Source organism: Oryzias melastigma, linkage group LG23 (genome assembly GCF_002922805.2).
Source record: "Oryzias melastigma strain HK-1 linkage group LG23, ASM292280v2, whole genome shotgun sequence".
NCBI lineage: Eukaryota > Metazoa > Chordata > Actinopteri > Beloniformes > Adrianichthyidae > Oryzias > Oryzias melastigma.
Genome location: NC_050534.1, coordinates 17,619,283 through 17,642,930, shown reverse-complemented (window position 1 = coordinate 17,642,930; position 23,648 = coordinate 17,619,283). Strand labels below are relative to the sequence as shown.

General features: G+C 38.2%; 2 protein-coding genes across 21 annotated transcripts in view; one reads left to right on the top strand and one right to left on the bottom strand.

Moving 5' to 3' along the window:
• acss3 (acyl-CoA synthetase short chain family member 3) overlaps nt 1–16,206 on the top strand; it is a 118,034-nt gene extending 101,828 nt beyond the window's left edge. For all 4 annotated transcript variants that reach the window (XM_024288227.2, XM_024288235.2, XM_024288218.2 and 1 more), the window contains 7 exons: nt 8,033–8,128; nt 8,211–8,274; nt 9,787–9,868; nt 9,999–10,121; nt 10,190–10,289; nt 10,359–10,534; nt 12,504–16,206. In XM_024288227.2, the coding sequence (XP_024143995.1) occupies nt 8,033–8,128; nt 8,211–8,274; nt 9,787–9,868; nt 9,999–10,121; nt 10,190–10,289; nt 10,359–10,534; nt 12,504–12,578 (716 nt within the window). In that variant the 3' untranslated portion in view covers nt 12,579–16,206. The remainder of the gene's footprint in view (nt 1–8,032; nt 8,129–8,210; nt 8,275–9,786; nt 9,869–9,998; nt 10,122–10,189; nt 10,290–10,358; nt 10,535–12,503) is intronic.
• ppfia2 (PTPRF interacting protein alpha 2) overlaps nt 12,619–23,648 on the bottom strand; it is a 198,361-nt gene continuing 187,331 nt past the window's right edge. For 5 of the 17 annotated variants that reach the window (XM_036210177.1, XM_036210178.1, XM_036210181.1 and 2 more), the window contains 10 exons: nt 22,759–22,821; nt 21,507–21,539; nt 21,254–21,429; nt 21,083–21,180; nt 20,841–21,016; nt 19,267–19,335; nt 18,402–18,558; nt 18,218–18,274; nt 16,881–16,972; nt 12,619–13,500 (listed from right to left, as the gene is read on the bottom strand). In XM_036210177.1, coding sequence (XP_036066070.1) covers nt 16,914–16,972; nt 18,218–18,274; nt 18,402–18,558; nt 19,267–19,335; nt 20,841–21,016; nt 21,083–21,180; nt 21,254–21,429; nt 21,507–21,539; nt 22,759–22,821 — 888 coding nt within the window. In that variant the 3' untranslated portion in view covers nt 12,619–13,500; nt 16,881–16,913. Of the gene's footprint in view, nt 13,501–16,880; nt 16,973–18,217; nt 18,275–18,401; nt 18,559–19,266; nt 19,336–20,840; nt 21,017–21,082; nt 21,181–21,253; nt 21,430–21,506; nt 21,540–21,562; nt 22,920–23,648 lie in introns of those variants that run through there. The other 12 variants (XM_024288117.2, XM_024288124.2, XM_024288163.2 and 9 more) reach the window with 7 other exon arrangements.

Below are 23,648 nucleotides of genomic sequence, written 5' to 3'. Positions count from 1 at the left end.
TTCGATTCTACAATTCAATTTTAAGTTTACAAATGTATACACATTTGTTTAAAATACATTAAAAATCTATTATTTAATTTCAATATATTTATATTATTCTGATCCAGTTCACATATTGTAAAAAGTATTAGTAAAATAATTAGATTGTTAATATCATAGATTCTCTAAAGGAGAAGTTCTAACTAAAATGTTCATTGGAAACATTGTTCTGCTTCTCCTGGAGGACGTTTCAGTTTGGCCACTAGGTGGCGATCGCGCTATAGAAGTACACTTTATTCAAGAAGAAGACGACAATATAAACAATGTTTTAGACCACAAATTGTTACTTTGAAAATAATCTCTTTAAAATAGTTTGGACAATTCATTCCTGTAAGTAAATAAAGATTATCATTTAGTCAGCAATGTATTTTTTTTTTTTGGTCAGCCGAGAGTTAGCATTAGCCATTCCAAGGGAAATTCTATTGAACGTTAGCATCAAGCTAGCGGACTTTAGCTTTGTGTGCTAAATCGATTGATATCTTTTGTGAATCGATTATTGATCTATTAAGCTTAAATCGATTCAAATTGATTTATCGATTTTTTTTTAACCCAACCCTAATCGTGATACTTAATTTGGCGATACTTTCAAATGCGATGAGGAAATATTTAATTATTTATGGGCATCCTTCAGCGTCTTACTTTAGCTTTATTTTTTTCTCATGTTAAAACATATTTTGTTGTGGAAATCAGAGAATGTTGATTTTAGGGATCGAATGATATGTTTTTTTTTCAAGGCCGATACAATACCGATACTTTTTAAAGTCTGGAGTCGATATTTAGGCCGATATTCTTTCTCAATATTTATTTTGGAAAAAAATAAAAAAGATACAATCTGCAACATTTGGGAAACCTGCAGTTGATATAATTTTTTTAATCAAAACAATCAACTGTCAAGCCGTCTACAATCTTATTGTAGCCACCTCTCATGCCACATACAGTTTTTCACATTTTTCAGCCCATATTCTCACTCAACTGACTATTAGAGTTCTAAGAATGTATACTCATCACTTCATGTATCAAAGTTAATGTGTGAATTCCCAAAAAACTTGACCAGACGGAGAAAAACTGAAGAAGAGAAAGTTGCCAGTTAGATACTTGAAAAGTAAATTAAATTTGAGAGAAAAATTGAAAGAAAATGTGGTGGGTTCAACGTTTCACGATCAATTTATCAATTGTATTATGGTTCTAAGATATTCTGTTTTTTTCTCCACTGCAGTTACTCTTTCCAAACTCTCGTCTAGGTTTCATTAAGAGCCCACACACGGCAGAGCAGTGCCGACAGCGCCGCAGGGGGCTGATTGCTCGCCAGCCGTCGCTCCACTCATGAACTCTTTCTACCGTCAGTCAGCGGCTGGGCCGAGCTAACACACCGAAACAGTGAGGGGAGGCTGTGAGATCTGTCTCAGCACCACGGTTCTGTTGTTGAGTTCAGGGGATGAAGCTGTGTGGTACAGCCCTGCAGGGCGGGCCGGCGGCCGGTCCGCGGGGACGGCCCGGAGCGATCACGACTAATAAAAAAGCCGTACTTTGAGTTTAACTCTCAAACGATGTGCTGAGAAAAGAGCCTAAAGGCACCAACAGTGATCCAGTCCATGATATCTTTACCTTAACTTATTATAGTTTCATTGAAGTCTTTGTGAATACTGAAAAACACAAAACCCGCGCACATTATGGAGATCTTCTATTCCAGATCCAAGAATCATTTAAACAGAGATGGGAGTAAAAGGTATTTTTTCATACCTACAGTTGTATGGGGTCAAATCAGGGTCAGCTTAAAGTCAATGAAAAACAGGATGTGAAAAAAGAATTTAAAAATTAAAAACCTTTAAACTAGAAAATACAAATTGAAAACTTGAAGGAATTATTGAAAAAATGAAATTAAACATTTGAAAAAATAATTTTGAAAACTTGGAATAAATATTGAAAATTTGAAAAAAAAAGTAAATGTAAAACTTAAATAAATAAAAAACTAAAACTGTTTGTTTTTTTGTTTCTCATTCTTTGCTTTCAATTCTCCGTTTTCAGTTTTAATTCTGATTTTTCGCTGCTGAGCTGATCATAATTTTACGTGGGGGCGGGGCTTTGAGCTCATTGGCTACTGAAAAATGCATCCCATAATTCCCAAAGAGGAAATGGTGATGTGATGTCTTTTCTGCTGCAGAATTAAGTTTAATTCAAGATTTATTTTTTGTTAATTTTCAATATTTCTTTCAAGTTTTCAATATTATTTTTTCAACTGATCACTTTTTTTTTCAAATTTACAATAATTTCTTCAATATATTTTTGAGTCTAAAGCTGCTTTCAAATTTTCTTCATTTTTCTTCAACCTTCCAATGCCTGTTTTCAAATTTTCAGTTTGTATTTTTGTTCACTTTAAGCTGATCCTGATTTGAACCTATACATTTGGCCTTTACTTACCACTTTCTGCTAAGACTTTTATTACTTTTATTGGCAGCATCCTAGAGATCAAGCAGTGTTTGGGATGTAACATTCCTAAAATAAATTATTTGGTTAAACAAGAAAGTTTAAGTTTTAATCTAAAGATTTTTTTTCCTGGTAGAATAAATATAAATTGAAATGAAAAAAAGAACCTTTGATTTAAAAAAAATGCATTCAAAGACATCTTGGCCCCATATAGAGTTTGTGGGATTTGATTACATGTTTCTCTTTGACCAGTGTTGATGGCAGAATTCTCAGTTACACCATTTATTATGATTAAAGTGAACCATTGACTCCCTACGACCTACATTTACATGTTTAGCTCATTTTGTTATACACAAATCATATATCAAACCGAAGCAACATTTCTTTTTCCTTTCAGCTTCTTCCTTCAGGCTTCCTCCATCTAACTCTGTCTACTCTAACACCAGCTAGCTTCATGTGTTCGTTCATTACATCTCGTCTGTACCTCCTTCTTTGACCAACAGTCGTCCAATTTCCACCAATGGTGACCAGCACTGATGGCGGTCGTTGGTCTTCGACTTATCCGGTCTGGATATCGTTGATCTAATTCTCATACTTGGTTTGGCAAAGATTTAACATCGATTGGCCTTTCTGACACAACCATCTGTTTTTATTTGGCAACAATAAACCGAAACGAAACTATAGCTCAAAAATGAAGGTTTGAACTGAATCTTGGGGAAAGTGGCTAATATAAGGCTACGGTTTATGAATACAACTGATGGGGAGGCCTCGGCGACACCTGATGTGGACTAACGCCGTCTGGAGACATTTACAGGCCAGTGACTCTGCCCTGTGGACGATTTTGTAATGGTGTCAGCCCCGTTAGTCACCTGACTGCCAACACATAACCTCCAAATGTGCCCGGGCGGCCACTGACTTAATCAACTTTTAGAGAAAAATCAGCCGTTCACCATAAAATCTGACGTTTCCTTAAAACCTCCACCACCTGTTGCTGAAAAACTTGCTTTTAGATCCCCTCGTAGGGACACTTTGGGATACCTGACCGTAGTCTAAACCAGTTTGTCCCATCTGGGGTAACAGAAGACCAAACCATAGATCAGGGACCACCGGTTTAAATGAAAGTGTCTGGCTTAAACAATATCTACACTATCGGAGGAAAACTTTAAAGTTTAAGTGACCCTCTTGTGAGAAGGGCTTATGCAAATATATTGGAGGGTTTGATGCAATTTGATTAGCTTGGAAAGGTCTTTGCTTCGTGTTTGATTTATTCCGGGGAAGTCGTGCCGCCCGTTCCGTCTCCTGCTCGGCTGTAAAATATGCTGTCTATTTTCATCTGAGCCTGAAGTCTACTGGCTGACTGTTAATCTCTGAGCGCAGACTCCTGCTGTAAACAGCAAGATTTAAACAGCACACTCATGCTGACACGGTCCAGTAGTTGTGTCGAAGTCCCATCGACATTCAGGAGGGATCCGAACGCAGCATCCTTCAGGGTTAGACTCCCCGACGCGCTGGAGCTGCTTCTTTATTCAAAGCGGTTTGAACGTTGCTACTATGATGACTATTGATAAAGTGTTTATTAGATCAATAAGCAATCAGTTTCAGAAAGTTCCTTTTCATTAAAAGTTCTCGAACTTGCTCAAACTGTTTGAGTCAAAGTGTTATTGATGACAAAAAAAATGTTTTCCATTAAATCAGTTTTGCTCTGAAGACTGGAGGCAGCACATTGCTTCCCGTCCTTAGTGAGGATTTAATGACAGAACATCTGTAACGTCACTGGACATGAAAACACATAGCTGAGCTCACCGTCCTCTAATGGGCTAAATTAGACCTCTGCAAGCTTCTAGAGGCCATTTGGGCTCATTCTTCACCGGCTGAAACCCAGCAGGAGTCATGAAACTCTACTACTAATAGATGGATAGGACTTTATTGATCCCTAGGGGCAATGAGATCGTGACAACAGCGTAGGAAGACACAAAGAACTTCTGATGTGCTAATAATTAGACTATTATGAAGGCGAAATAACATAAAATAAATAAAACCTACTATAAACAATCGTGTATATAGTGTAAAATATTACTACACAATGATCATGAAATGGAAAAGAGTAACACAAACTGATGTTTAAAGAAAGTGATTGGGTTACTTCCATGAAAGCTCCCTTCTGTCCAAACACACCTGATCCAGGTAATCAACAGGGTTTATGGAAAACCAGCAGGAGGTCTGTATTTGGACACCCCTAGACTAGACTTTACTGAAGTGTTCTTGTTCAGTTGGTCTAAACTTGTCAATATTGGAGTGAAATCACTAGGACTATGTTATGTTTTAGATTTGCAGTTTTATTTGAGTTGAACTTCTCAGTGAACAGAATTGACTAAATCCGAGTTGCATTTGACTTCCTGAAGTTTTCCGTAACTCTGGACTTATTATGGATTTCCCTAAATAACATCAGAACTTGAACTATCGGGCTGACATAGATCTCTGACTCACCATAAAGTCAGAAGAACTCTGACACAACCAGTCGCCATGCAGGTTCCATCCATGACTTCAGAATGTCATAAGGAATGTACTGTAGGTGTGTTTGCATGCTCAGTGCTGAGCTCTGAACACTAACCTTTCATTAATAGGAAGTGCTGCCACTTCCTCTTCAACATCTCCAACTCTCCTCCACCTTCAGCAGTTTGTGTCTTTGAAGTCAAAACTAGCTGCATACATTTAAAAAGTTTCCAACTGCCGGATAATATCCCTGCATCTTGTACTACTAGATTAATAAGCACCAAATCATTCAAATATTTTCTTTCCTCTTACAAATCTGCAGCTTCATCCTTCATGCTACATCTCAGGCGTACCTTCTGGAGAGGTTCTGCTGATCACGCCTCCTCTGTCAGGTGTGAACCACTTCCGTTGCCTTGGGTTTTTCTCCAGGTTTTAATTAGCGTCCCCCCACCTGCATGCTTGTCCTGCATGCAAAACGCTCTCCTGTCAGATTTGGCTGTTGCACGGTTCGGAGTGTAAAGGCTTCTTATTTTGGGGATAGAAAAATCCCTCACGATGAGCATGAGTCACCGAAGCCTGGAGTTTACACCGCATGCCTAAGGAGGGGAATGATGGATGCTCCGTATTCCTTTAGTTCTCCTCTGCTTGAAGATTCAAAGCACTCACACACACATTTCCTTCAGGAATGTGGCCCCTCATGACTTCTATCTAAGCCTGTAAGACAGGGGTCCCCAAACTTTTTCTTGTGAGGGCCACATAACTGTTTTCCTCTCTGATGGGGGGCCGGGGTCGGTTTGTAGGCCAACAGAAAAAGTCTAACAATCACAACCTAAACATAAACGGTTTTCCATAAAGCTGCACATAACCAAATTTTAAATAATTTATTTCTGTTATCTTCAAAGAAAAAAATAAGACTAACATATTTTGAAAACTAGATATATATCATTACCTGTGATAATGCTAGTGTGAATGCTATAAGCTGAATGCGGCTGCTAAAGATGCTAGTGCTGATAGCTGAGGATGCTGAAATCGATTACTAAAAATGCTGAAGCTGATAGCTGAAAACGCCCAAGCTGACAGCTTGCTAAAACATTAGCGAAATGACAAATTATTCTAGAAAACTGAAAAAATAAATTAGCCAAAACAGCTAGCATGTAGCTGAAATATTAGCTAAATTACAAATTATCCAAAAAACTGGTAAAATGTCTAATTTAGCCAAAACAGCTAGCATAAGGCTAAAATATTAGCTAAACCCAAAGTTAGACTATAAAAAAGAAAAAAGCCTAAATTAGCCAAAAAAGCTAGCATGTAGCTGAACTATAAAGCAAAATACCAAATGAGCAACTAAAAAACTGGTAAAATATCTTTTTTACCTAAAACAGCTAGCATGAAGCTAAAATATTAGCTAAGCTCCAAATTAGCCTAAAAGAGTTTAAAAATCCTAAACTAACCAAGAAAGCTAGCATGTAGCTGAACTTTAAGCTAAATGCCAATTTATCCCCTAAAAAACTGGTAAAACGTCTATTTTAGCCAAAACAGCTAGCATAAAGCTAAAATATTAGCTAAGCTTCAAATTAGCCTAAAAAACTGAAAAAATCCTAAATTAGCAAAAACAGCTAGCATGTAGCTGAAATATTAGCTAAACTCCAACATAGCCTAGAAATCCTTAGTAACTGCCAAAACAGCTGAAAAAGCTAGCATAAAAAGAGCTGAATATTAGTTGAAATAGTTGAAGAGCTATGGACGTCCAAAAAACATAGAGAATAAAAATAATCATAATGTGGGTCTCGATCTGTGTTTCTGATAGTATGTGGGGGCTGGGCCAAATATGGAGGCGGGCCTGATCTGGCCCGTGGGCCGCAGTTCTGGGACCCCTGCTGGAGGCTACACTCACCTTTCACTTTATTACGTACTCTGTGGTAGTACTGTGTTGGACCCTGTTTTGGATTAAGTAACATCAAAGTACTGAAACATTCCTCAGAGAGTTTGGTCTATACTGATATGATAGCATCAGTTGCTGCTGATTCGTCATGTTCAAGAAACCAGTCTGAGAGGATTCCAGCTTGAAGTCGTGTGGAAGTAGCATCAGAGGATGGTACTCTGTGGTCATAAAGAGATGGACGGCAGCAATACTCAGGTAGGCTGTAGTGTTGGAACTAAGGTACACAAATGCCTCGTTTCCACTGAGCGGTCCGGATTGGACTGGACTTTTGAGTGTTTCGATTACAAAATGGACCCATTGGTCCCTCGTTGGTCGTAGGTCCATAGACAAATGGAATGGACCCTTTAGGGCGGAGCTTCTCTCATCACACGATGGCCTACTGGTTGTAACCAGTGGTTCTTTGAGTTGCCTTCTCCTATTTTCTCTTTTTCTGACCATTCTCTGTAAACCTCTAGAGATAGTTGTGGGTTTGTTTCTAAAATACTCATATCAGCCCATCTGACACCAACAATCACGTTCAGTCACTTCGGAAACTGATAGTCTTGAGCATGTCTACATGCATACATGCAACGAATTGCTGCAATGTGGTTGACTGATGAGAAATTTGCGTTAAAGAACAGGTAAGTGTCCAGTCAGTGTTTGGATTTTATGGCCCACAATCTACCCAGACTTCCTGTGATTGCCATCAACATATAGGACCAGATAGTATTGAATGAAATCGATGTGGGACATACGACTGACCGCATTTCTGATGCTCTTCTGTTACAGTGATAGAATCTATTTAGTGAGATGTACAGATTTCATGATGGAAGTGAGACTGAGATCAGATGGAGTTGAACACAGTAGACGTCAGCGGATGCCAGCATCTGTGTGATGTAATCTTCCCGCTGAGCTGGATTGATTCTGCTTTTGCTCTGCTGGGTGGGCGGGCAGGCCTGGCTGGTTTCCCCCCATAGTTCTGTGTAATTCTGTGAGAGGCAGCACAATGGACCTCCTTTATAAAGGCCACGCCGGCTATGAAATAGTTTCTGAGCCGTTGCATTGTGGGGGAAACCCGGAGCTGGTGTGGTTTCAGAGCAAACCCACAGCTGGATGAGAGGAGAATTTCAATGGATTTGTTTGTCTTTTCATCAGAAACCGGCTCTGCCATCACATCCTCCTTCATGGGTCTGGGAAGCTCGCTCACGCCCCCTGCAGGCCAGGCTGGGAAACCCGTTCCAGGCTACAACGGTAAATATGGAGCAGCTGCAGACAGAAATGTTTCATCAGTTCTAATATTTTGTGTATTTTCTTTTATTTATTTATTTTTTAGTGACAGTCATTGATGACCAAATGCAGGAGGTGAAGCCGAGAACTCTGGGAAATATTGTTGTGAGGTGAGTCACACAGCCAGCTTCCTCACTTTTAAAATGAATCATGGGAGATTTTTTCTTTTTTGGCACATTTTGGCATGTGTCACTGCATTTCAAATGTTTCATAACCTTTAAAGTATGGAGATAATATAGTCTCATTCCGTTTGTAACTCATACAATTTGTGCATCACTTTATGTATTTGCAATTATGTATTCACATGTATATAAACTACAAAATACAAAAAAAGGAAACAAAACTAAGTACGCATACAAATCTTTAAAAATTACACATAAATCGCTTCATACACACACAATAAAACTGCATTTATGCAAAAATCTGATGTGAGACTCTTCACATTTTGTGTGTAAATGATGCGTTTAAATGCTGCTGGGTCATCAGAGTTTTCTTATCAGATGCTTTGAACTTAGATTGTGAATAAAATCTGGTAAAAACTTGATATTTTTCCACTTTCTTAAACAGATATGTCTGATAATCAATATAAAAAAGTCTTAATATGTGTTTTTAAAACACCCCATGGTACAACCTACTGCATCAAAGTATTGACAGAATATATACTTTTGTTTTATTATTATTTTTTACTTATTTGATAAAATCCACACACTAATTTGCAATATAATTTTTCTCAAATGAGATATAGATAGGATCAGTTATGATCCATTGGGTGATCTGATAAGATTATGTTCACAATATTAGAAATATTGAGACATTTATTTACCCAAATCTCAAATTTTATCCACATTTTTTTAACTAAATTGTAAAGAATTGTCAACAAATTAGTAAGTTGTTAAAAAAATAAATAAAATAAAACTAGAAAAAGAAAATGACCTAAACTTTTCCCGCTAAAAGTGTTGTTGAGATTCTATGGAGGCAGCCATTTTGAAAATGACCTCTTGTGCCTCTAGTGGAATCATGATGAACTACAGGGAAGGAAGTTAACAGATGTCAAAATAAAAGTAGGCGATCTCTCGTCGAAAAGTCTGATTTTGTGTAGGCCACTTTCAAAGTGGTAGGGGTGTGGACCAACAGCAAGCTCTCTTTTGATTGGCCGGAGTGGTTTCCATGGAAACATGTACTCAGGCTAAGTCATTATCCCAGTTTACTTATAATCTCTGGCTAAATTCTACATCACCTACTCACTATACATGTTGACCATTTTCTAGTGCTGTCTAAATCTACTAATTACAAAATTGAGAGCAGTAGAAACTTCCCAGAAGTCTTTGGGAAAAACTAGCATGGATCGATGCTCACTAGTTTAGCAAATATCGACGACAATCCATTGCGGTCGAACAATTTTTGCGAACAAAGAAACGTGTTTAAATGTACTTCTTGAATAAACACACTTAAACACAATGACTTAATTTTCTAGAAGCAGAAAGCTCTGTCCAGTTCTCAAGTACAGTCAGTGGTTTGAACTGTACAATTTTCAGAAAGACATTGAGAACTGGTTTACAACAAACCCGTTTATTGTTGACAGTTTGGTTTGTTGTCGTCATATTGTGTGATGTGCTCCTCAGGCTGCCTTTACCTCCTGGAGCAGCGCTGTCGTTGTGGGAGAACAAGAGTCTGTTTAAGACACTCTACTTCTCCAAGTTCCCTGTAAGGAATAATAACCCATTCATTCTGACATATATATTATATATAACTGTGTATGTCTTCGGTTCAACGTTGCCCCCTGGTGGTGACATCTGGCATTGCTAAAACTGTTCATGTGTTTCTGAACCTCGAGGGATACTACGACACCATGGACGCAGGTTTCCTGGACGAAGACGGCTTCCTTTACATCATGTCCCGCTCTGATGATGTCATCAACGTGGCAGGTCACAGGTTATCGGCAGGAGCTCTGGAGGAGGTGAGCGGGCCGGCGCTGAAGACTCGGATGGAAACTGTTTTTCTGACTTGTGGATTTGTTGTTTGCAGTCGGTGCTGCTCCATTCTGCAGTGGGAGACTGTGCCGTGGTGGGTCTGGAGGACCCTCTGAAGGGTCACGTTCCTTTGGCGCTGTGTGTGCTTAAGAATGGTGAGGGGAGGGCGTCGCCCGCCGTTTATTCGTTATTATCTGATCTAAAATGGCGGTTTTGTCTCTCAGGCGTGCGGGACACTGAGGAGAAAGTGAAGACGGAGATCGTCAAGCTGGTGAGGGACACCGTGGGGCCGGTGGCGGCCTTTAAGAACGTTCTTTTTGTTCGAGGACTTCCGAAGACTCGCTCCGGGAAAATTCCCCGCTCCTCCTTATCCAATCTGGTCAACGGCAAACCGTACAAGGTAGAGCGGTTATCTTTGTTTCTGTTCTCTCTACGAGAGGAAGAACTACTTAGTTTTTCATGGGAGTGAATCAATGCTACTTGCATAATTTGAATAGAGACTACACCAGCTCTTCGCTATATCAGTCATGGATTTTCTTTTTAGATCAGAGTAATGTAGTTCTGTGTCCTGATTGGCTGTAGAGCAGCGGTCTGGAGCCTCATGAGACTCCTTAATCACGTTCTTTAGCTCTAAAGACAAATATTAATATTTAAATACATAATTAATTAGTATTTGTTTCTGTTTTTATTTTATTTTCATGAAAGTAACTTGTGTGTAAGCTGTGAAGCCCCGCCCCCCCCATAAAAATAGGATCAGCTCAGCAGCAAAAACTTAAAAAAACAACTGAAAGCAAAAAAAGGAAAAAATGTGAAAATACAAATACCCTTTTTTTGCATTTGGTAACAGTTTTAGGTTTACATTGTTCTTTTTATTTAATTTTTAAATTTAAACTTAATGTTTTTCAAAAAATATATATTTTTCAAGTTTACCATAATATTTATTTCTATAATTTGAGTTTACAATGTGTGCTTTTGAGTTTAAAGCTGTTGAAATTAGCATTTTATTTATTTTTAATATATATTTCAGCATTTTATTTTTATTTTTTTCAATTACATTAAAACTGTATTTATACATGTTAATTAATTATTTTATTTCAGTTTTTTTATGTTATGCATTTACTTCAATTTATTATTTTTTTACATCTTTTTTATTTATTTTCTTTTCTTTTTTCTTTGTTTTTTCCCAATATTTTTTATTTAATGTTTTCCAATATTTTATTTATTTATTCTTATTTCTATTCTTTTTTCCCTATTTAGTTTATTAATTTTGTATCTATTCTTTTTTCAATTTTATTATTTATTTCTATTTTTCCCCCTATTTTTTTTATTATTTATTTCTGGTTTTCATTTATTTTTTCATTATTTTTATTTCTATTTATTAATAACTTTTTTTGCTGTTTTATCAATTTATTTATTGTTTTGTCTATTCTTCATTTCATTTTTATTTTTTTCATTTCTATTTTTTCACCCAATTATATTTATTTCTTTTCATTTCAAATGTTCTATTATTTTCTATTTGATTTATTTTTGGTTGCAGTTAATTCCTGCCACCCAAAATAAATCAAAACCAAAAGGGTAAAAGAAAACTGTTTTTGAGTTCTGCAGGGTTAAAAAAAAAATGAAGGTGATTTAATTTATCACACATTATTTTTAGGCAGTAACTCCTACGATAAACAAAAAAACACTGTATTATTCATTTAAAATATATTTCACTTTTAGCAAAGCAAATAACTCTGTTTAGTCCAAAGTTTTTACCATTTCCAATAGTTGGTGCATTTGTGTCATTCTGCAGCGATCACATCTGATTCTGCAACAAAAGCATCATTTATGTCACTGTAAACATGACTGTCTACCGACATGTGGAATCAATCAGAGTTAAAGATGCACAAAGAGTCCATCCTGCAAATTTAGTTTGAGCTCCAGAAAAACAAACAAACTACAATACAGTGTTCCTTCATTTACTGCAGGAGTTCTAGAGCTCTAGAAATAACATGAGATAAACAAGATCGGCAAACTTTTTAAATTAACGTTTTAAGGCTGTAAAAGTCTCAAATTCTAGACAGTATGAGATATGTGACATGGAAGAGATTGATTGACATCAGATTACAGCCAATCACAACGCAGAATAAAAAAAAAAATAAAATTTCAATAAAAGAATCTGCAAAACAGAAAGGAGAACTGCTTACAGGAAGTAGTATTCTTTTCAAAATAAAATCCCTCATTTACTCCTTGAGGGAAAAACTCAGTTTTTCTGCATCGACTTTAATGACCAAAACTTTGAGAGAAAACATTTTGAATAAAGCTTTTATTTTCTTAAATATGAAACATTTTTTGATTGAAAAAGTTGAAATCTGTGTTTTTCTTCCCAGGTCACTCCAACCATTGAGGATCCAGACGTGTTCAAAGACATCGAGAGGCAAGTAGGTGAATTTCAGAGACGTTAGCCTGAAAGAGTTCAGGACTCCTTCACAAACGACAAATCGCTAAAAGTTTTTCCGTTTTTTATTGACAATGAAAAGTCGTTTGCTCACCACATATTTCTGACCAAAGTACAAGAAGAAGTAATAAATTAAAAAAAAACAAAAAAAATGATTTCTTGTTCGTGCAAAGTGAGGATGTAAAAACAAACGAAAGAGTTTTCCAGAGGAAATAACTGACAGACAGACGGCAGGACTGGAAAAAATGGAAGTCACCTCACTTCACCATGATCACACGTCACTATGAGCTACAGCCGTCCGCCGCTCAGTTACTTCCTGTTGGGGGTGGAGAAGGCCAGCGCGGCTGTAAGTGTACTTTGTGTCTCCCGACAGCTCCACAAACGACGACTTTAGTTTGTTCTCTGAGAGGACGTTTGTGCAACAGCGTTGTCCTTGGCTGCGTCGACTCCTCCTCTTTTTTTGTTTTTCTGTTTGATGAAAATGAAGTTTGATGTGCTTCGACGAGGCACCACTAGAGGGCACACCACACTAACCCAAATCATAAAAAAAATATCTGCAGGGAGGGGATATAGTTTAAAGAGCAGCATATATTCATCTATGGTCCACTAATGGGGCGTCGGGACTATTTTTGTTTTTTTTTTTGCACAAACTCTCTTTTTTTATACATTTATGTGTGTATATATTAAAAATGGCATATTTATATTAATTTACAGATAACCTACACACCTCCTGTAGAAGAAATACACAGTACATTATGCTTTGACAAGTTACTGTACATGTAAAAGGTAGAAATGGTGACGGGGGGGGGCAGCCTGCAGGACTGTTTAGCACCGGCGCCTGGTGCAGGGCGAGAGGGCGGGGCTTCTTGGCAGTGCATGTCATCAGATTGTTGTGATCCTCGGCGGGTCCGGCTCCCTCAGAACTGTAACTACACAGCAGAATACACAGAGTGTGAGTAGAGAGATTCTCTGTGGGGTGAGGGAGGTCCATTTGAATAGAATTCTGGTTCGGCCGTTTATAGGTGAAATCAAACAAGCCGTCGTTTCATAGGACATAGTTTCTGCAGGGCGGCGTTCACTACGAAATAAAAAAATTAAGGTGAAAACTCCCATTGAAGTCTATATAACAGGGCCCGGTCTGGTACTGGTTCGGTCAGCTATCGCGTTATCTTAGGTTACCAGGTTTGGGTACCAGTAACGGAACCCAAACTGGTTCCGGGTTAGGGTACTGAGTAATGGTACCAGACATGATACCTGACCAGACAAAGACACAGTCCGGGACCAAAACCAGTACCAGACGTGGTCTAGTACCAGGTTAGGGTACCCTGGTTTGGGTCCTGTACTGTGTCTGGTACTGGTTCGGGTCAGCCATCATCTTTTGTTAGGTTACCAGGTTAGGGTATCGGTAACGGAACCCAAACTCTAACCCTAACAGACACAATACCAGACGGGAAACCTGACCAGACAAAGACACAGTCCGGGACCAAAACCAGTACCAGACGTGGTCCAGTGGCAGGAGGTTCAGTAATAGAACCCCTGATACTGGCATGACGTCTGGTACTGGTTTGGGTCCTGTACTGTGTCTGGTACCGGTTTGGGTCAGCTATCGCATTCCTATGTTAGATTATCAGGTTTAGGTACTGGTAACGGAACCCAAACTCTAACCCTGCAACAGACAAGATACCAGATGCAGTACCGCACCCAACCTGGTACCAGAAGCAGTAGCCGACGTGTACTGGGCTTGGGTACCAGTACCAGATGTGGTATCAGTTCGAATCCAGGCCCAGTACACGTCTGGGCTACTGCTTCTGGTACCGGGTTATAGTACTGGTACTGGCTTAGGGTACCGGTACCACGTGTTTTGGTACCCTAACCCGGTACTGGACCACGTTTGGTATTGGTTTGGGTCCTGGACTGTCTCTTTGTCTGGTCAGGTATCACGTCTGGTACCATAACCCAGCACTAGTTTGGGTTCTGTTACCGGTACCTAAACCTGGTAACCTAACATGGTACCGAACTTAATAGCTGACCTGAACCGGTACCAGACCTGTTACTGGTTCGCATGCGGGCTTGGTTTGCGTTGGGTACTGAGTCTGGTTCCGGGTCGAGGCCAATACCGCATCTGGTATCACTTCCATTGCGGGTTTAAAGTACTGGTACTGGGCTTGGATTCAAACTAGTACCACATCTGGTACCAGTACCCAAGACCAGTACCAGTTATCTAACCCTGCAACGGACACAATACCAGATGCCGTACCCGGCCTGGATGCGAACTGCTACCGGTATCAGTGCTTTAAACCCGCACCGGAAGCGATACCAGATGCGGTATTGGACTCGGCCTGGTACCAGACGCAGTACCCGACGCAAACGGGGCCCGTATGTGAACCGGTAGCAGGTCTGGTACTGGTTTGGGTCCTGTACTGCTTACTGGTTCAGGTCAACTTATCGCGTTCAGTACCATGTTAGGTTACCAGGTTTGGGTAGCGGTAACAGAACCCAAACTGGTTCCGGGTTAGGGTACTGGGTTATGGAACCGGACATGATACCTGATCGGACAAAGACACAGTCCAGGACCCAAACCAGTACCAGACGTGGTCTAGTACCAGGTTAGGGTACTGGAACCGGTGGAACTGGTACCACGTCTGGTATTGGTTTGGGTCAGATTCCACGCCTGGTACCGATAACCAAAGCTAGTACCAGTACTCTAACCCCACAATGGACACGATACCAGATCCGGTACCCAAAACCCGGTACAAGGTCTGTTACCAGGTCCAGGTTAGGGTACCACGTCTGGTACCTGACCCGAACCCGGTGCCAGGTAAGAGTACTAATACTGGGTTAGAGAACATCAAGTACCAATATCACGGCTGGTACCGGTTCCGTATGATATATTTATACACTAAACTATTCCAATAAAGTGTTTAAAGACGAGTTTTAAGACCTAAAGAAAGTTTTGTCTGAAAATCAGTCACAAATATTCAGAATAAATCAACTTTTTCTGAAAAAACTCAACGGTTGGGTTTCTTTAAGGTTCATCTCTACAAACTCCACAATAACAATCCTAGAAATCTCTCACCGTCTCGCGATTTGAGCAAAATAAATCTCAAAACGTCACTTTCAGCCGCTGCCTACTTGGAATTCTGACTAAAACTGTCACAAAACTCTGTTTACAAATGAGACATCCTTGTATAAAGCTGCTTTTTTTCCTCCACATTTAGACTTCAATTGTTTTCTTTTTGTTTTTTTTGTACATGCTGAATGAATAAGACACTTTCTGGTCTAGTTTTACTGTGAAAAACCCTGAAGAAACGTTTAAAAAAAACATCCTATTTTAGGTTTTTGTCATTAAAGTTCATTAAAATAAAATACAAAAATAAAGATTGTGGTAAAGTTTCTCAGATTAATAAAACTGCATCATGACGCAGCTCCATCTTTGTGCTGATGGGTTGCTAGGCAACAGGCTCTTCACTGTAAGCTGCAGTTCTCATTGTGACCACCAGATGTCAGTGTTGTATTTTTCTAATAGCTGAACTGTAAATTTGTACACATTTGATCTTTTCTGTGATTATTTCCTGTTTCTACTTGTATTTTTAGTTTGTTAGTTAATTAAAAATAAATCTAAACTATGAACATAACTGGAGAGGTGGTTTCTAATTTTATTTTGATATAATAAAGATCTGTTTCTCTGAATGTGTTTTCTGATTGGGGATAATATTTAATAAAAGTACATTTTTTTTTTATCTTAATGGACCTGAAAAAAAAATATTTAAACTCACCAGTTTCTTGTTTTACATGTTTGTAAGAAGTAGCTCCAAACTTGTATTTGAGGATGATTATATCTAAATGTAAACCAGATAAATCCTAAAAATAGATATTTTTCTATCATAAAACTTGATGTTGGTATCTAACATACGATAACATTTAAGAAAATAAAAGCCTCACCATGTTAACAATCAGAAAAATCGTCTTCCATCATTTTACATTTAGTTATTTTTTGTATTTAAGTTAAAACTATTTTTCTACGGTCACAAATACAACTGTCACTCCGAGAGCAGTTTTACATTTGTGTAAGTTACTACCAGAATAGTTTATTTATCTGTTTTTTTAGAAGCCAGTTAAACTTTTCACGAGCTGATTTTTCAGGACCCGGCTGGAGGTTTTGGAGCGACTTGAATCAGAGGAAGTCGGGAGTCGGACCTGCTGTCACCTCGCTTCAAGCTGTCCACTGTCTTCAATCCAAATCTATTTTTACCCTCCCTCAGTACATCTTTGCATTGGACACAGCGACGGTCTGAGTTGTGTTACATACAGCGTACAGTTTAAGGTCCCCCTCTTCCTCCTCTCAGCAGGAGTAGGTTCTCACCGTGGAGCTGTCCAGGCGCTGCACCGCAGACGGTCCGACTGCAGGGGGAGACAGAGAGGCGGTCACACTCACAGTGAAGTTCTGCTTGTGTTCTGGAGGTAGGCTGTGATGAGGAGCACTTTTAGATGAGAACCATGGATCAAAGGAAGTGTTTAGTAGAGTTTCAGACCGGGGAGATTAGCGATGGGATCACAGGGGAGCTGTTTCTGAGAAGTTAGTAGAATGGAACAGTCCTGGCCTGAGATCACATGATGGTCAACCTGCATTATTTTAAGTCAAGTGGAAGATAAAAAAATATGTACAGAAATAGAAGCGCCTGTTCTCTCTCACAGAAGAAAACTCAAATTATTACGTTAGATTAAAAAAGATTGCAGGTAATGATTCATTAATCATAAAAAATAATAATAGTTAATAGTTTTGTCAGTTCCTAGGGAGCATCAATATCAGCAATAGATTTAGCAGATGGTTTTTTGTTTCTAGAAGGTATTTCTACCTGACAGCAGTGGATGCAGTTGATTTTTTTAGTCAGTCAGCTTATTCAGTCTTATTTTGAAAAACTTCTCAAAAAGAAAGATTTAATAAAAAATATTGAACCTAAAGATGACTGTTATTCTACTCATAGAATCTGATCAAAAATTTCCATTTTAATGGAAAGTCTGGACCTCCTAATAACTATTTTTGCTCCTTTGGATGAAACATTATTGAGATACTTTTTGTGGCAACTACCAGTTCTTTAAATGAGTCTAAACTTAAACGTAAGCAGAAATTTAATTTCATAGAATATCAAGTTATATCGCTTGGATCACTCAGTGATATTTAAACTGATATATGTGTATGTATCCAAATATGTGGGATGATGTACAGGCGTTCATAGGGTGTCCTAATGTTTCACGACTGCATGTTGTTTTAGATTGTATTTATACCTGCCAGCAGTGGATGCGGTTTGTTTTTTTCTAAAGGGCATTCAAACCTGGCAGCAGTGGATGCAGTTGATGGTTAAAGGAAACATTTTTAGATTATAGATTAGCTTTAAACTAAAATAATTATCTGAAGCCCTAATCTGACGGTTTAAGGGATCGGTCCAACACTCTGTTGGTGATGATGAATCCTTCTCTGCTGCTTTCCAAAACAACCTTATGGAGGTACGTTTGAGAGCTGAAGGGTTTGAACAACCACAGAAGGGGTCTACAGCAGGAGAGTGGTTGGCAAGAGATCATGTGATGAGGAGGGAGGACATGTTGAATCATTCTGATCCCAGGAACCTTCAGGGAAGTATAGCTGACCTTGAAACCAGTCCAAATACATGTCATCAGGACTGTCGTCCAGAACCTCATAGAGGACTGCAGAGCAGCCGCCGGAGAGAACAAGAGACACAGTCAGAGCTCCAGCTTGCTGCTCTCAGCCGGACCGCTCCCACACGTCAGCGCCGGAAAGGAAACAAAAGCCGCGTGTGATGCGGGCTCTCACCCTCAGGGGGCAGTCTTCGGGAGTGGCCGGACGTCGCCGTCAGGCGGAAACCTGCGGGGAGCGTTTCCGCAGAGCCGGGCATCATGCTGATGCCGTGGATGTCCCGCGGAGGGAACTGCCTTCGCCACGACGGGCCGCGGAAGTCTTTGTCATCGCACTGAAAACACAAGAACAAGAAAGGCGTCAGATTGTTTCAACTGCACAAAATAACTGAAAAAAAGGAAACAATTTTTGAGAAGCTTCAGTCTGAAAGCCTCGCACTCTTGTCAACACGGGCTTGGGACAGTGATGGTAGTTAGAGGTAAGTATTATCAAGAGTCGCACGACAATTTTAAGAAATAATCTAGAAGTAAAAAGCCTTGTCTCCTTTGGATAAAATATTGTTTAAAGTTTATTTTTCTCTAAGTGGAAATAAAAATGTTGGAGTTTTCTTTAACTTTTCTGCTAAACATAATTCACGTTTTCATAAGAAAATACTCGTGTACTCATACAATGATGATCCAAACTACATTTTATGACTTTGCAGGAGGTGAAACTTGTGTTTTTAAAAGGTTAAACTGTTAAACATTCAGGTCGACACTCCCAAAAGTCATTACAGTTCAGCTTTTTGTTCGTTTTCTAACCAATTCAGGCTTCAATTACTACAACTGCTTGTGTTATTCATTAAATATACGACTACATTGTTGAGTTCAGTAAATGTAAATGAAGTAAATGGTCTATTTTTATCCAGCAAATGAGCAGGAATGATTTCTCTCTTTATTTAATGGAATTTCTTAGAAATAGAAAAAAGATTTTTCTCTAGAAGGTCAGGTCTATTAAAGGTTTTCATGTTCCTGGTCTCTGAAATCAATGAAAGCTTTGGTACCTCGTCCAGCCGCCGGTCGGTGCCCAACGCCAGCAGGTTATTGTACTCTCGCTCCAGGATTTGACGTGCCTGACGGACAGAAAACAAAAGATTAGACGTTTTTAGAGACTTGAGAGCAGAAACAGCCAACACAGTTTTTATGATACGTTCAGACAGATTGTAAGTACAATGAAGTATCATGAAAATAAATAAATAAAGTTATTATTACTTTGGGAAAAATGTCATAATTTAACAAGAATTAAGTAAATGATTTATGAGGAAAAAGTCCTAATTTTACATTATTAGAGTTGTAAATTAATAAGAGAAAAGTGGCATTTTTTACATAATTTGAGTTTTTTAAATTCATGAGAAAAAAATAATTTTTTAATTTTTTTAGAATAAATCTGTAAAAAAAAAGACGTAATTTTACAGGATTGGTCATAAAATCATAAGACAAAAGTCATAATTTAAGGATGAAGCCATAAATTTGTGAGAAAAAAGTTGTAATTTTACTTAAAATAGTTGTAAATTTGTGAGATTTTTTTTGGAGAATAAACTGTAAAATTATGAGAAAAAATAACATAATTTTACAAGAAAAAGTAATACGTTTGTAAGAAAAACGTAATTTTACGAAAAAAAAGTTGTAAAAATTTATGAGAAAAAACTGTAAAATTAGTAAAAAGTAGCAATTTTACAAAAGTAAAATTAGGATAAAAAGTCATAGAATAAACCCATAACATCATGAAAACCTTTAATTGTACAAAAATAAAAGCCTAAATTATGAAAAAAGTTGTATTTTTAGTCATAAATTCATGGAAATAAGTTTAGCATTTTAAAATTAAATTCCTAAAAGTAATCATTTTACAAGAATATGGTCATAAATTTTTGGAAAAAGGTGTAATTTTACGAAATTTACAAGAAAAAAAGTTATATTTTTACAGGAATAAATCGTACAATTATGAGAAAAAAGTAATTTTACAAAAATAAGATACATAATTAAAAAAACAACTTTAGGAGAATAAACCAATGAAATGAGAAAAGTCACAGTTTTACAAAAATATAATTTTATAAGAAATTTACAAAAAATACAGTAATAAATTTATGAGAAAACAGACATAAATCTAGCAGATATACCCAAAAAAATTGTTAAAAAAAAACTTGCAACTTCTATAAAAATAAAGTCATGCATTACTAAGAAAATGGTCATTTTACAAAAATAAAATTGTAAATTCATGACTTCTACGACTAAAATACAAACATATTTTTTGTTGTTATTTTTATTTTTCTTAGAAACAGAATTTTACCTTAAAGGTAAGACTTAAATTTAGTAGATTCTTAATTTATAATTTCAGAAATAATTACCTTATTACCATAAAGTATTGAGTATCTTACTCATAATTCTACAAGTTATTCTCATAAAAATTTTGATTCTTTTTTTTAATTGTAAAATTACGACTTTTTTCTCAATTTTATTTTCATATCTTTTCCATTGTTATGATGGCTCAGATACTTCATTGTTTAAAGGTGATGAGCTGTGAAAATCGAGACTCCAGGAGCCTCAGAATCCCCCCCACATGCCCCTGAGGATGCAGCACCTGAGTGTTTTGGTTGGGGATCTGGAGGAGCAGAGCCAGGCTGCTGTAGTCGAAGTTGTCATCCAAGGCGACCAGAGCTCCGTGCACGCCGCTCTCCAGCAGGATGTTGGCGTAGTCCCTCAGGCCGATGCTCTGCACCCAGCGGATGACCCGCTCGTTGCTCCACACCAGCACATCTGTGGGGGGACAGACCCTTCAGTCCTCCTCATTCTGGATCGTGGTCAACCCTGAGGAGCTCTCACCTCTGATCTCATGCTGACTGTGTTCTCTGCGTCTCTCCAGCTCTTTGCGGTCATAGTTGAGCTTCTTCAGACACATGATCCCGTACTGTAAACTTGTTCTGGCAGTTTGAAAAAAAAGGATGTTTATCCAGACTTTCCTTTAGTATTGGAAGTTGAATACTCGAGCGGTACCTGTGGAAGCTGTCCACCATCTTCAGGTGGACCCTCAGGTCCTTCTTGGTCAGGTGGTCCAACATGCGAGCGTCCACCAAACACTCCATGAAGTAGCTGCGGTACTGAGGTAGTCCGAGACTGGGCAGCCACTCATTGCCGATCCACTCGTGGTTCATGTCTCCGTAGGCGAGAGTCTGAGAGGACGTGTCAACACGTCGTCAGCATAGAAAGCAGAAGAACCGCGCCGCCTTTCAACAGCTGCCAGACTCACCTGTGCCCAGCTTCCTTCTTCAGAGTCCGATTTCTGATTTCAACACAAACAAAAGCAAATATTACACTGAACAGAGAGAAAAATGGAGAAGTCCATTATATTTAACAGGCTGGGACAAAATGCTAGCCTTCGTCTTGATTTATTTATTTATTAGTGATTAAAAGAAAAAAAATATACAGAAGCAAGTTTGTAATTTTCTAAGTTTCTTGGAGATCAAAACCCAGCAATTCCTTAAAAACTACTTTTTTCAAAATGGCGGCTTTTCTGTTGGTTTTATTTCCATAGCAACCATTTTATAATTTGGTCGCCTGGGGTTGACAAACAGTTCTACGTCATTTTTAGAAGAATCGGCAAAAGTACATTTTTGGATTTCCTTAGCAACGGATGTTTTTTGCTAACTACGCCCACATTCCTAATATGTTCATATTGTGCGATATATCATTTTGTTCAGCTCATGCTAGAGATTCTTGTATTAAAATTTCAGAATAATGCAGTAAAACATGTAAAAGCCACAGGAGTATACCTTTTCTTGCTAGCTTGCCATGCTAACGCCCAGATGAGGTGATCAAGTGTTCTAACTTGCTTTTAATTACTCTGTCCAACTAAAGTGTTACAGTTAGTTTGAGCTTCCAAGTCAAGAGTCTGCAACCTTTAGTGATAAAAGAACCATTTGTTCCAGTTTTTTAGAGACCAAAACCCAACGATTCATTAAAAATCACTTTTTTTTTTCAAAATCGTGGCTTTTCTGTTGGTTTTATCTCCATAGCAACCATTTTATAATTTGGTCACCTGGGGTTGACAAACAGTTCTACATCATTTTTATAAGAATCTACAAAAGTATTTTTTTGTGTTTCCTTAGCAACAGAGGTTTTTTGCTAACCACGCCCACATTCATTTTATGTTCATATTGTGTGATATATCATTTTGTTCAGCTTGAGCCACAGATTCTCGTATTAAAGTTTTAGAATATTGCAGTAAAAAATGGGAAAGCAACAGTGGGCTTTTTTGCTAGCTTGTCATGCTAACGCCCAATGGGAGGGATTAAAGAGCCACATGCCAGGTTACAAACCTTAGTTTTAAATTCTGTGTGGTTTTCTATTTTTTCCTCAGTCTAAACTTTCACTGAGCGTCACTGGAGCACAATTTTTTGTTAGTATTGACAAAAGGTCCAGGGCGGGGCCAAACAATCATGCTTCCTGCGAGTCTCATTTGATCATCCAATAGGAGCGGTGAAGGTCACAGTGGGACTGACCGTTTTAGAGGGGGCTGCCAGAGTCTCCATCTCCTCATGGGTCACCCATACGTTGCCTGACGGCTACAAGGGGCGGAGCCCGAGAGACAGAGCAGCAGCAGGGTTGGTAGTACGGGTCCGGTGGGAGGGGCAAGCAGTGTTAAAGAAGAAGAGCAGCACCACTGTAAGCCAATAGTGTTAAAGCATCACGGTCAGAAGACCACACCCACCAGGGGGCAAAGGGGGTGTGCAAAGGACAAAAACACAACTCAAGCATAACACAACGTACGGTTAGCATGCACAACTATTCTTATGAACAAACAGGTAAACAAACACACAGTTCTCCAAATACCTCAAGTTTTTCTTTAACAAAATGAGTAAATCTGATTAAAATTTTAAACAGTTGCATTAGTACTAAAACTGCTAAAGCTATAATGTTTGACAGAAGCAGCTTTATTCTTACAACAAAGTGATGATTAGCAAAAAAACAAAGGAATTAGCTGCTAATCTTTACTAATTTCTGCTGTTTCTGTTAAAATAAATGGTAAACGTAGTTTTTCCTTTAACCCTTTAACCACCTTCTCAAACAAACATTCAGAAAACATGTTTTTAAAAATATTGATTGTGTGTATTACTCCCCAAAGTACGGAGCCTCTAAAAGGTCAAACTGAAGAAAAAATGTTTTTTTGTTTTTTTCCCCCCAAAAGTTGAAAAAATAAGAATACAAAAATAATCCTGGTTAGTAACAGATTCAATTAGTAACAAGAACATTTTTTTTTATTAAATTTTTAGACATAAAAAAAGACAGTTGATATCTGGTGTACACCAGTTACTAACCTTTTTTTTTTAACTTTTTTTTATTTTTGATGTCCCTTTAGGGGCTCCGTACCAAGGCAAAAAAAAAATGTATT